The sequence below is a fragment of the Salarias fasciatus genome, chromosome 7 (assembly GCF_902148845.1).
Source record: "Salarias fasciatus chromosome 7, fSalaFa1.1, whole genome shotgun sequence".
NCBI lineage: Eukaryota > Metazoa > Chordata > Actinopteri > Blenniiformes > Blenniidae > Salarias > Salarias fasciatus.
In genome coordinates, this window is record NC_043751.1 from 21,107,252 (window position 1) to 21,120,748 (window position 13,497).

Sequence of the window (13,497 nt, forward strand, 5' to 3'; positions counted from 1 at the left end):
ATTCACTAATGACATGAGCAAATGTGCTGATGTAAAACCGATTAACAAATCACTGGAGCATATAGCGAGCAAACGTTTGCCTTGGACTTGACCCTGGCGTGTCTACTTTGCCCGACCCGAGGGAGAAATGCTCACGGCGCTGTAAAGTATCTTTGAACACAGCGTATCTAATGTGCCTATGGATTAAATTAATTGCACTTATAAATGTAATACAAATAGTTGAAAAGCTGGATTAATGAGAATTGGTTTTCATATTTAGCCGTGCTGGTTTCAGTCACGGCCTTTCTCAGTCTGCCGTCTTATACCCTCCAACTCAAAACAATCAATAATGTAATAATGGCCAAGTGTCTATCAATACTAGAAAATTTGGGGGCCTTTTCATTGCAATGAATCCGATAATTTAATAACCTTCTTTTTGTGTAATTGGATGTTTGTGCTATGATTGTAATAACATTTTTCCAAAAGTGTTTTAAGTTATTACATGATTGAAGAACCATGAAAAAAAATCCTTTCAAATTGTAATCATTGCAGTCAATAATGTAATAATTAATAAATAGTGCAGCATTTTTTGGAAATAACTCTTTTTTTAAGCTTTTATGCAGCAGTTTGCATGTGGAACATTGGTAAGGTAGATTTTCCAGTTCTCATATTCATTCATTAAGGACATGCTCTCTGCAACACTCTGCAACATTACAGTTGTACCATTCTTTTGCTATTTTATTACATTACTGGCTTTATTAAAGTCACAATGGCCAATATTATTATATACTAATGGCAGTTGATACATATCGGCCAGGATTATGTTATTGGTTGTTAAACAGTTGTTAATATACTTGGTGATAAAATATGAATGCGCTGGTAAGAGGTTTTTAATCTGTTTATATAATAGGTGTTAGGATAAACATATATAGCAATAAAAACGTGAGTAAATAAGATAAATCATACAGTTAGTCGAGTGATGGTCGGATTTGCTGAATGAACCTTTAGTCGGTCGACTTTCTAACACACTAAGTTAAGATGAAAGTATGACGGCGTCTGATGGATGTGTAAAATAATGCCTACATATAATGATTTAGGGCATTTTTGTTGATTTAGTGTATCATTCTTGCCACCATGCAAGATCTGAATAAATCAGGTCTTCAGTCAGAATAGGTCAACCTTTTCTTTTTGTGTTCGAGTATGGATACAAACGTCACCTGTGACCTCTGGGTGACCCTAGCAAGGTATTGGTGTCACGTCAAGCTCAGGTCATCTTTTCTTTTTGCATGAAGCTCGCATACAGCTTTGAAGATGACAGGACTACCCTATATTGCATCACTGGTATCCTTGCCACCATGTTGGTTGAAGCAGCGAAGTTCATCCTCCAAATGCTGCAACGGCAGTTACAGCCTTTTTTCACCTTTGTTCTAAGGTGGACTGGCGCCACTGTGGCGTCTCCTCTTTGGTGCGTCCTCTGATCTGATGGACAGCCCAGAGAATTCTTCAGGAGGGCCACAGGCTGTTGCTGGAGGCCCCCTTCTGGGTATGGTTCCCGTGCTGCACAGACTCTCTTGCAGTGAACTGTGTGTTTTTCAGCAACACATCACGTTTTTGGTAACCAATGACCAAAGATAATATAGAATTAAAGCCATCGCCGTCAGTGCTTCACTCCCAGCTATTGCCGTCAACGTATCGTGCTCAATAAATTGACATTAATGAAAAAGATTGGTAAAAGTAATTTTTTAAAATTGCATTGTAATCTTTGCACACTCCCGTAGGTGGCGCTGTAGCATCTATCACAGTCATTCATATATCAATATAATCAGCATCATGTTGTGTATAATTGATCAAAATTTCAAGACAGTCAGACAAAGTATGTGCTTGTAAGAAATTTTTATGTATTTTTTTGGGGGGGGTCTTTGCGCCCCTGCTGGCCAACGGTTATAAATGCATCAAAATGGTTTTATAATTTTTTGCATGTCTTCAGGCATAGAATTTTACTGCACAGTTTGGTTACTGTGGAAGAATGTTAATGTTTCAGGTCTATGGTAGGGGGCGCTATAGAGTTGAGTTGTATTAAACTTTGCAATGCATTACATGAGGACCATTATGGCACATAAGTGACTGTAATCTGAGTGCTCTAGGACAATGCCTGAGCTCGTGAGGGGCTGTCGAAATAACAGGAAATGAAGGCGTTTTTCGACGGCGTGCTGTGAGGAGACCGAGCAACGTATCAAAAAAAGCTGGCTGATTATTGAAAGTCAATGTGTCCAGATGCAGTGTGCTGAGTTTGGGCTCATTTGGAAGCAAGGAAGTAAGAGTTCAGTTCATTTGAAAAATGAAAAGCGAAATGGCGGCGAATTTTGTGTCCAAGATGGCCGCCTTCCTGTTGGTCCCACAGATTTGAGCCAAGAGAGTTTTCTGTTTGTCCCCTCATGCTCTGTCACTGGTGTGAATTTCGTGTTCCTACGTCAAAATATGCTCACTCTGTGGGCCATAGTGGTGTGATTGTAGGTGGCGCTGTTGAGCCAGTGTTGATCTGTCAGTGTGGAGGTATAAATTTTATCGAATTTTTCTCCGGGCCGTTCGCGTAGATACCAAAAAACCCCACATTCAGCTATGTTCAGGGGGTCAAAAATGCGTTCTTGTGGGACAAAGAATAATACAGAAGAAACTGAGCAAGAACAATACCCTTCGTCGTTACACCACGTGTTACGGCGATGGCTAATAAATAAACACAAGCAAGACAAATGAAAGAGATGAGACAAAAATAAATTGCATATCTTTATTTAATCACCGGATTGAAACTAAAAACTTACTACTACAATTTTAATGAAAATGATTAGGAACTAGATGATTGTTAGTATATTGTGGAAATGAGTGTTTGTCACTCATGACTCCATGATTGAAGTATTTCATCAGGTCAGTGTGAAGCTTCGCCTCTTGCGTGTCGGTGACGCAGCTGTACTGGTGCAGTTTCTGTCGCCACAACCACACTGCTCCACAAAAATGTACGAGAAGGTCCTCGGTTCGGCAGAATCACAAACGAGTTTAATGGTACGTTCAGTGGAGCGCGTCTCTTTACAACAGGCACAAGAATGCTGCAAAGCATCCGCTGATTGAGAATATCTGGGGGGACAAAAGCAAAGGCATGATGTATTCATCAAAATCTGGAAAAACTCAACAGGGTATACATAAAGCATAGTCCTTACCTGGTAAAAGTGTTGCAGGATCCCTCGCAATATGGCATATCAACCTCGTCGCTTGAGCTGCAGCCTTTTACAGTGATGTTTGTTTTCATAGGTATTAACCTGCAGGTCTTCTGCTTCTCCATGCCTTGAAAAATAAGCACAGTTTACATATTTTCACATCTCTTGATTCACACTGATCTGAAGAATAAATGCATGTGTGACAAAGCAAAGTCACGGATCTTCTGGATGTGATGTGAAAAACTTTTTGCAACAAATAATCAAAAACAATGACTGGTTTTATTGGAGCATAATTAATCAAAAACACACAAACTCACAGGTTTTACAGCAGCCATCCGCTGCAGTCTGAATTGTGTCCTAAAGAGGTAAAAAACAAGCAATTTACTTTAGGGATATATGCAAAATGAGACTGTTCATCCTGATTAATTTGTTGGAAGTGATACTTACAGGATGGCAGTTGCTCTCTACGAATGGCGGGCAGGTAATGTTTGAATTAACTGTTGTTAATTTGTCTCCCTTCCTAACACAGGTATATAACTCACACTTATTCCCGGGTAGTGACCATGTTTCGCCTTCCTGCAAGATTACACACAGGTAATTAATTCTTCCCTTTCCATTACATTTGTCAACTTTATGGTGTGTTACTGTTATTTTTAAACTAACAAATGTATAAAAAGTGAAGTGTCTGATGTTAAAGCTAGGGTTGGCGATTTGAATGAGATACATTTTTTTAAATACTGGTTCAAATGATCTTTATGACCCGATGGGAAACAATTCATAGCGTGTTCTTAAAGTAGTTTGGAAAATATCCGCTATCTACAGCAGGAGTAAAACGGGAAAAACAGCAACCAATCGTCTTGACGGGACACCTTTTTTTAAACCAATCAAATCCCTTCGCCGTTCGACCTGCCCCCTGCGCGTACATGTCAATGGCGTGAACTGACCCTGATTCAGTGCGCGTGTAGAAGGACGGAGCGTCGTTGCAGAATGGCGGAGAAGAATGTTTGGGGCTTTACTTACCGGTGAGTGCGCCATACTTGGCATAGTGCAAATAAAGAAAAACGAAGAAACGAAGCGCTGAGGACAGGTTACGCCAGGAACGCACTGGACGCGGAAGTGCTTCGCGCACCGCGCGCACCGCGCGCGCAGAACGTCTCTGCGTCTCCGCTCCCAACGGAGCTCCTCCAATGGGGTGGGAGCTGGGCGGAGCCTTGGGAGATGCTACATTCGTGCTACATGCTAGTTTTCCAAGATCGCCAACCCTAGCTTTAAGTAGTCTACTTTTTGAAAGAGCAGCACTTAATAGAAAACAGACTGACAACAAGCTAATCCTTGGACTGAAATCAACACTATAGTGTACTTTTGTATGTTAACCATATAACTGATTTGGTTAGGTATGAATGCCATATATGTAATTGACATTAAACAACAACAAAAGCAAAAAAACTCTGCTTATTTCAGTACCACTCTCTGGCACAAAGCTGGAATTCCCATGTGCTTCAATGAGCGCCCTGAAAATGTTTACGCACAGTCAAAGGCAACAAACAAAAAATAACCCCACATTGAGGATACAACTTACCTGGAGGAGCTGCTGAATATCTGTAACATTGATGATGCAGTGAGTCTGTACACACTTCCCACAGCATTTGCTGGAATCAGGTTCCATATATGTATAACCCTGAGAGAGAAGAGTTCGATTCAGCCTCACGCTGATGACTCCCTGATTAAAACACGTTAGGTAATTCAGCTTCACAGTAGGTTCCTCACCTTTGTACAGTTTGTTTTACATTGTTGGTGCACACAAGACACTGCAAGCAGACCACCGGAGGTGGTGGTATTTGTTGCACACATGCATTTCTCACATGAACCCCGAGGAACTGGAGAGTCAGGCTGGTAAATGCAAAACAGACAGATTTGTATTGTTCATCAATGTACCAGAAAAATAATGCCCCACGTATTCTTTTCTTTTCTCTTTTTACCGGGTATTCAATATCTCTGTCCACACAAACTCTTTTCGGCTCTAGGAGAGAATAGGACACAGAAAGAAGTTGTGTTAATGCGTTACACTGCTTTTCTTTTTTTCTTTTTCCATATATATTTCAGCTGAACAGATGTTCTTACCACATGTATGTTCTGGACAACATTTTCCCTTAGGAACACTGATGGTCAGTCTATATCCAGTTGGGCAGCTCATATTGGAAACTGGGCAAGAGTTGATTTGACACTCTGTGAAGGAAAATTGTTATTTTTTAACAAATACTTCTCTGAAATTATGATAGGATACTGTGCATTTCACTGGCAAGTGTAAAAATATTCCAAAGTGTTCCAGATAAATGCTAGTTGTATAGACGTGACCATACATAGGCCTTAATTAATGATTTCAATAATTCAACATAATATATATATATATATATATATATATATATATATATATATATATATATATATATATATATATATATAATACTCATAATACATACATACATAATACTGTACACCTTAGCTTTAACTGCAGACATGATCATGCAGCACTTCAAAGCATCAATTTGTCTTTGGTAGGGAAAGACAATCGTCATAAACTAACAAGCAAGGACTTTGTTCAACAGCGATGTGCAGAAGCATGCACTGAAAGCTCGAGCTTGTCTTACGGCAAACGCGGTCGAAGCAGCAGGGATCCAACGGACTGGTTTGGTTGACAAGGATGAACCCTGCGGTGGTGCAGCGGGATGTAGCTGGTATTGGACACACCTTTGGCTTGCAAGTCACAGTCATGGACTCTTCACAGACGCAGTCTTGGCATTTGTATTCAAACTTTTCATTAAACTGAAAGAATGAATCCAATCAGCAGTTATGAAATGTATTCTGTTCATAAAATTCGTAAACTGAGTTTCAGAACAGAGAAAAAAAAATATTGGGCTTACCTCCCGAGGAATGCGCTCAGGATCAAGACACCCTGTTAAATCACAAATATTACGGACAATCAATTCTATGCTTAGAGCTGAACTCCATACTGTGATTTTATGTATATGAGAGAATGAAATATTCATATGTGAAAATTGTCACACATACCACACTTTTCAACACATATGTTGGAGTATTTGTTGAACAGTTTCATTCCATCAGGACAAAAACAACCCTCTGTCATGACGTCCGTGGTCAGCTTGTTGGGACTGCAGTATTCCATCAATCAGAAAAAACATTTGATCACTTTACTAGTAGTGCTTCGAATGTGCTTCAGCAAGTGATCAGTGTTTGCTGTAGACCTGAGGTACTATAAAGTTTAAACTTCACTGTGAAAATTGTGTAAACAAACAAAAGAATTGACACATGCAGTGCAATGTTTTCAAGTTTCAGTATGAAAACTGTGGAGGCACCCACATTCTGAAAAAAAATGACTCTGTCATCTGTGAATCATTAGTGTAAGAAGGGAGACAAAGGCCACAAGAGTTACTACAAAACCTTAGATGAATTTTTTTTTTAATGTATAGATTTAAAATTTTTGAGCCAAAAAAAAAAAAAAAATCTGTGCGTATTAAATATATCCTGCAATGTTTTGGAACAAATATTTTTTATCAATTTTCATTGTCTAACAGAATCTACAGTATATTAAGTATCTAATCAACATTTAAATGAAATAGATTTTATTTTCCCCATAAAACTTACTTGTCTTCACAGGTTTGTTGTTCCACGGGACCACATGGCTTGTGTATTTTGTTCGATGGGCAATCAATTTCTATGCATGAGGAAACAGCATGAACATTTTAAATACAAGCTGCCATCCTTCATTCACATGATGAAGTGGGCAGTGACTTGAGTAGTACATGTTAAATATCAAGAAGGAAAAAAAACCTAACCTTGCAGAATTCTTACAATTCTGGCATTTGCAAAATTCTTACCACATATGCTTGTGTGGTTCCTCCAGTGGATGCACACTCCTGCCTCAGCACAGGCAGCAGCATAAGTCTCCAGACTTGTGCACTCCAAGGCTGGTTCCGAAGCACGGCAGCCATCGAAAACGCAACCTTGGTAGAAATTGTCTGGCGAAACAAGGTCATGGCACTCTGCAAAAACACTGAGGAGAGTATTGAAATGGAATTAAAGCATAACGACAACATCCATCGCTAAACAAAAAAAGTACTCAACAACAGTATTTTAAATTGAATTCATTTGTTCTGTTCCATTACAATGAAAAAGCGTCTACCTCTGTTTGCTTTTGAGCAGCTCACATAAGGAATCATTCCTGCATGGGCTAAGTTCATGTGGGGGCTCAGGTGTGTTCATGGGCAATGCTGGTGGCCTTTTGCAGTTAGCTTTTTCATCGCCCCAATGACCAGCCATTGCAGTGCAATTCTTCACAAGCCGTCCTCCAGGCAACATGCAGTCATCGGCCTGATTGTTGGTACATGTTCCTAATAATTACAATAACAGTTATAAGTCTAACTTTAAATTAAGGATTTACAAATGTGTTCACTGAGCAGTTCTTACCACAGTGACCCTTTGTGTTACTGCCAAAATGTTGAAATGGAAGATGAACTCTGAAGCCTGTCCTTCCAAATGAAATAACCACGTCCAGTTGAGAGATTTTCAAGATCAGTGCTATACCAGAATTTGCTATTGTAACATTGTGGTGTGAATATGGCAACTTCAGCCTATCCGAAGAATTTTTTAATGCCTGTAAGACAACAATAAATAAAAAAAACCCCAAAAAAACCCCATTATGATATGCTGTAGATTTGGCAGCTATATTCTCTGTCTGTATGTTAATTTATTTTAATGCAGAAGATGAGACTTATCCATGGACTCATTTTAGTTTACCTCTAACTGTGGAGCTCCATTAAGATTACCATTGATCAGTTTGACCACCAGTGATCCGTAGAATACAGTTATTGATCGGGAACAGGAAACATCATCAATGGGATCACAAAACATATTGTCAATATGAATCTTCAGGTTAAATTTTGGTGTGATCTCCTCCATCAAAACATAAGAACAATTTCCTTGGAAACTGTAGTACAACCCATCAAAAGTGATGTGATGAGGATGTCCCCAGCCTTCACATACACCTGAAAAGAAACCCAAAAATAGATTTAATTTCTTTGAAATTCTTACTCTGCAGCTTATATTTCCATTTTTTCAGTATTAAGGAAAACTTACAGTCACAAACATAGCGTTGACAGCAGTGGTATTCATCAAACACAAGAACGGGCTCCTTTCCATTGGTGCAAGTTATTTTTTCAATGGGTGAACACTCAATTGGGACTATTTCAAGTTTGTTGTTCTCAATGCATCTGGCCATGGAGCAGTTGCAAAAATAAAATGTCTCATTTTGCTGAGAAAGAACAGAAAAGTAAGAAAAGCATAACACGTTTAACACGTTTAATGACTTTGGGATGTAAGTGTGACATACAATCCAATATACATACCAATCTGCACATGATTCAACTGGCTGAAGTAAAAACTGAGCAACTCTCGTACCTTTACATTCCAGTCAGGACAGCCGGGCGGTGGCGGCGAAGTGCCTTGAAATGATGTTGTTGTAGAAAATGTTGTATTTAAGTATTCAGTAGACTTTGTTGATGCTTTTGTTGTAGTTCGGGATTCAGTTGTTATTTCAGACGTTGTTGATTCAGTTAGTGATGTTGATCCTGTTGCTGTAGATGGATATTGATTTGGTGTTGTTGTAGATCCTGTTGTTGTAGTTGGGGATTCCGTTGTTGTCCCAGATGTCGTTGATTCAGTTGGTGTTGTTGATCTTGAAGTTGTGAATTCAGTTGATGTTGTTGAAGATATTTCTGTTGTTGTTGGTGATGGAGATGATGTTATTGTTGATCTTGAAGTTGAGGATTCAATTGATCTTGCAGTTGTAGATTCAGTTGGTGTTCTTGTAGATTCTGTGATTGCTGTTGTTGATTTAGTTGTCGTTCCTGATGCTTGCTGATCAGCAGGGGCAGACGTTGTACTCGCAGTTATTACTGCAGTTGTTGTTGTAGTTGTGGATTCAGATGGTGTTATTGTAGACAATGTAGTCGTGGTTTCAGTTGATGTTGTTGTAGAGCTTGTGGTTGCTATTGTTGTTGTTGGTGGTGATTCAGTTGTTGTTGCTCTAGACCCTGGTGTGGTCGTTGTTGATTCAGACGGTGTTATTGTTGACCCTGTAGTTGTGGATTCAGTTGACGCTGTTGAAGACCTTGTGGTTGCTGTTGTTGACTGAGTTGGTGATGTTGTAAATCCTGTTGTTGTAGTTGTGGATTCAGTTGTCGTTGTAGACCCTGTAGTTGTGGATTCAGTTGTCGTAGTTGTAGACCCTGTTATTGTTGTTGGCGATTCAGTTGATGGTGTTGCTGTTGTTGACCCTGTTATTGTTGTTGGCGATTCAGTTGATGGTGTTGCTGTTGTAGACCTTGTTGTTGATGTTGTTGACGCTGTAGATTCTGTTGTTGTACTTGTGGATTCCGTTGTTGTTGTCGTAGACCCTGCAGTTGTGGATTCAGTTGTCGTTGTTGTAGACCCTGTTATTGTTGTTGGCGATTCAGTTGATGATGTTGCTGTTGTAGACCCTGTTGATGTAGTTGGGGATTCAGTTGATTGTGTTGCTGTTGTAGACCCTGTTATTGTTGTTGGCGATTCAGTTGATGGTGTTGCTGTTGTAGACCTTGTGGTTGATGTTGTTGACGTTGTAGATGCTGTTGTTGTAGTTGTGGATTCCGTTGTTGTTGTTGTAGACCCTGCAGTTGTGGATTCAGTTGCCGTTGTTGTAGACCCTGTTGATGTAGTTGGGGATTCAGTCGGCGTTGTTGTAGACCCTGTTGTTGTTGCTGGGGTTTCAGTTGATGGTGTTGTTGTAGACCCTGTGGTTGCTGTTGTTGACGTTGTAGATTCTGTTGTTGTAGTCGTGGATTCCGTTGTTGTTCTAGACCCTGCAGATGTGGATTTAGTTGTTGTCGTTTTAGATCCTGTTATTGTAGTAGGGGATTCAGTTGGCGTTGATGTCGAACCTGTTGTTGTAGTTGTGGATTCCGTTGTTGTTGTTGTAGACCCTGCAGTTGTGGATTCAGTTGCCGTTGTTGTAGACCCTGTTATTGTTGTTGGCGATTCAGTTGATGGTGTTGCTGTTGTAGACCTTGTGGTTGATGTTGTTGACGTTGTAGATTCTGTTGTTGTAGTTGTGGATTCCGTTGTTGTTGTTGTAGACCCTGCAGTTGTGGATTCAGTTGTCGTTGTTGTAGACCCTGTTATTGTTGTTGGCGATTCAGTTGATGGTGGTGCTGTTGTAGACCCTGTTATTGTTGTTGGCGATTCAGTTGGTGGTGTTGCTGTTGTCGACCCTGTTATTGTTGTTGGCGATTCAGTTGATGGTGTTGATGGTGTTGCTGTTGTTGACTTTGTAGATGCTGTTGTTGTAGTTGTGGATTCCGTTGTTGTTGTTGTAGACCCTGCAGTTGTGGATTCAGTTGTCGTTGTTGTAGACCCTGTTATTGTTGTTGGCGATTCAGTTGATGGTGTTGCTGTTGTTGACCCTGTTATTGTTGTTGGCGATTCAGTTGATGGTGTTGCTGTTGTAGACCTTGTTGTTGATGTTGTTGACGCTGTAGATTCTGTTGTTGTACTTGTGGATTCCGTTGTTGTTGTCGTAGACCCTGCAGTTGTGGATTCAGTTGTCGTTGTTGTAGACCCTGTTATTGTTGTTGGCGATTCAGTTGATGATGTTGCTGTTGTAGACCCTGTTATTGTTGTTGGCGATTCAGTTGATGGTGTTGCTGTTGTAGACCCTGTTATTGTTGTTGGCGATTCAGTTGATGGTGTTGCTGTTGTAGACCTTGTGGTTGATGTTGTTGACGTTGTAGATGCTGTTGTTGTAGTTGTGGATTCCGTTGTTGTTGTTGTAGACCCTGCAGTTGTGGATTCAGTTGCCGTTGTTGTAGACCCTGTTGATGTAGTTGGGGATTCAGTCGGCGTTGTTGTAGACCCTGTTGTTGTTGCTGGGGTTTCAGTTGATGGTGTTGTTGTAGACCCTGTGGTTGCTGTTGTTGACGTTGTAGATTCTGTTGTTGTAGTCGTGGATTCCGTTGTTGTTGTAGACCCTGCAGATGTGGATTTAGTTGTCGTCGTTGTAGATCCTGTTGTTGTAGTAGGGGATTCAGTTGGCGTTGATGTCGAACCTGTTGTTGTAGTTGTGGATTCAGATGGTGTTATTGTAGACCCTGTAGTTGTGGATTCAGATGTCGTAGTTGTAGACCCTGTTATTGTTGTTGGCGATTCAGTTGATGGTGTTGCTGTTGTAGACCTTGTGGTTGATGTTGTTGACGTTGTAGATTCTGTTGTTGCAGTTGTGGATTCCGTTGTTGTTGTTGTAGACCCTGCAGTTGTGGATTCAGTTGTCGTTGTTGTAGACCCTGTTATTGTTGTTGGCGATTCAGTTGATGGTGTTGCTGTTGTAGACCTTGTGGTTGATGTTGTTGAAGTTGTAGATGCTGTTGTTGTAGTTGTGGATTCCGTTGTTGTTGTTGTAGACCCTGCAGTTGTGGATTCAGTTGCCGTTGTTGTAGACCCTGTTGATGTAGTTGGGGATTCAGTCGGCGTTGTTGTAGACCCTGTTGTTGTTGCTGGGGTTTCAGTTGATGGTGTTGTTGTAGACCCTGTGGTTGCTGTTGTTGACGTTGTAGATTCTGTTGTTGTAGTCGTGGATTCCGTTGTTGTTGTAGACCCTGCAGATGTGGATTTAGTTGTCGTCGTTGTAGATCCTGTTGTTGTAGTAGGGGATTCAGTTGGCGTTGATGTCGAACCTGTTGTTGTAGTTGTGGATTCAGATGGTGTTATTGTAGACCCTGTAGTTGTGGATTCAGTTGTCGTAGTTATAGACCCTGTTATTGTTGTTGGCGATTCAGTTGATGGTGTTGCTGTTGTAGACCTTGTGGTTGATGTTGTTGACGTTGTAGATTCTGTTGTTGTAGTTGTGGATTCCGTTGTTGTTGTTGTAGACCCTGCAGTTGTGGATTCAGTTGTCGTTGTTGTAGACCCTGTTATTGTTGTTGGCGATTCAGTTGATGGTGTTGCTGTTGTAGACCCTGTTATTGTTGTTGGCGATTCAGTTGATGGTGTTGCTGTTGTCGACCCTGTTATTGTTGTTGGCGATTCAGTTGATGGTGTTGCTGTTGTTGACGTTGTAGATGCTGTTGTTGTAGTTGTGGATTCCGTTGTTGTTGTTGTAGACCCTGTAGATGTGGATTCAGTTGCCGTTGTTGTAGACCCTGTTGATGTAGTTGGGGATTCAGTCAGCGTTGTTGTAGACCCTGTTGTTGTTGCTGGGGTTTCAGTTGATGGTGTTGTTGTAGATCCTGTGGTTGCTGTTGTTGATGTTGTAGATTCTGTTGTTGCAGTTGTGGATTCCGTTGTTGTTGTTGTAGACCCTGCAGTTGTGGATTCAGTTGTCGTTGTTGTAGACCCTGTTATTGTTGTTGGCGATTCAGTTGATGGTGTTGCTGTTGTAGACCTTGTGGTTGATGTTGTTGAAGTTGTAGATGCTGTTGTTGTAGTTGTGGATTCCGTTGTTGTTGTTGTAGACCCTGCAGTTGTGGATTCAGTTGCCGTTGTTGTAGACCCTGTTGATGTAGTTGGGGATTCAGTCGGCGTTGTTGTAGACCCTGTTGTTGTTGCTGGGGTTTCAGTTGATGGTGTTGTTGTAGACCCTGTGGTTGCTGTTGTTGACGTTGTAGATTCTGTTGTTGTAGTCGTGGATTCCGTTGTTGTTGTAGACCCTGCAGATGTGGATTTAGTTGTCGTCGTTGTAGATCCTGTTGTTGTAGTAGGGGATTCAGTTGGCGTTGATGTCGAACCTGTTGTTGTAGTTGTGGATTCAGATGGTGTTATTGTAGACCCTGTAGTTGTGGATTCAGTTGTCGTAGTTATAGACCCTGTTATTGTTGTTGGCGATTCAGTTGATGGTGTTGCTGTTGTAGACCTTGTGGTTGATGTTGTTGACGTTGTAGATTCTGTTGTTGTAGTTGTGGATTCCGTTGTTGTTGTTGTAGACCCTGCAGTTGTGGATTCAGTTGTCGTTGTTGTAGACCCTGTTATTGTTGTTGGCGATTCAGTTGATGGTGTTGCTGTTGTAGACCCTGTTATTGTTGTTGGCGATTCAGTTGATGGTGTTGCTGTTGTCGACCCTGTTATTGTTGTTGGCGATTCAGTTGATGGTGTTGCTGTTGTTGACGTTGTAGATGCTGTTGTTGTAGTTGTGGATTCCGTTGTTGTTGTTGTAGACCCTGTAGATGTGGATTCAGTTGCCGTTGTTGTAGACCCTGTTGATGTA

At 40.8% G+C, this 13,497-nt stretch overlaps 1 protein-coding gene across 1 annotated transcript; it reads right to left on the reverse strand.

Moving 5' to 3' along the window:
• Window positions 1-2,756: 2,756 nt before the first annotated feature.
• Window positions 2,757-11,439, reverse strand: LOC115392209 (intestinal mucin-like protein). The gene is made up of 20 exons (XM_030096753.1): window positions 11,425-11,439; window positions 10,894-11,112; window positions 8,664-10,545; window positions 8,343-8,517; window positions 8,004-8,251; window positions 7,674-7,860; window positions 7,390-7,597; window positions 7,085-7,260; window positions 6,852-6,921; window positions 6,258-6,358; window positions 6,110-6,141; window positions 5,837-6,011; window positions 5,310-5,414; window positions 5,168-5,208; window positions 4,956-5,078; window positions 4,768-4,866; window positions 3,636-3,764; window positions 3,506-3,545; window positions 3,192-3,315; window positions 2,757-3,108 (listed from the first exon to the last, which is right to left on the reverse strand). Exons 4-20 carry the CDS (start codon window positions 8,482-8,484, stop codon window positions 2,898-2,900), a joined length of 2,211 nt encoding a protein of 736 aa, XP_029952613.1. The 5' UTR covers window positions 8,485-8,517; window positions 8,664-10,545; window positions 10,894-11,112; window positions 11,425-11,439; the 3' UTR covers window positions 2,757-2,897.
• Window positions 11,440-13,497: the final 2,058 nt, after the last annotated feature.

Bases quoted from the DNA above. Each gene is read 5' to 3' on its own strand.
- LOC115392209 (XM_030096753.1), bottom strand. From the start codon at position 8,484: ATGGCCAGATGCATTGAGAACAACAAACTTGAAATAGTCCCAATTGAG. The intron at 7,261-7,389 runs GTAGACGCTTTT...TACTCTCCTCAG, and splicing joins CTGCTCAAAAGCAAACAGAG to TGTTTTTGCAGAGTGCCATG. The intron at 6,142-6,257 runs GTATGTGTGACA...GTGATTTAACAG, and splicing joins CATATGTGTTGAAAAGTGTG to GGTGTCTTGATCCTGAGCGC.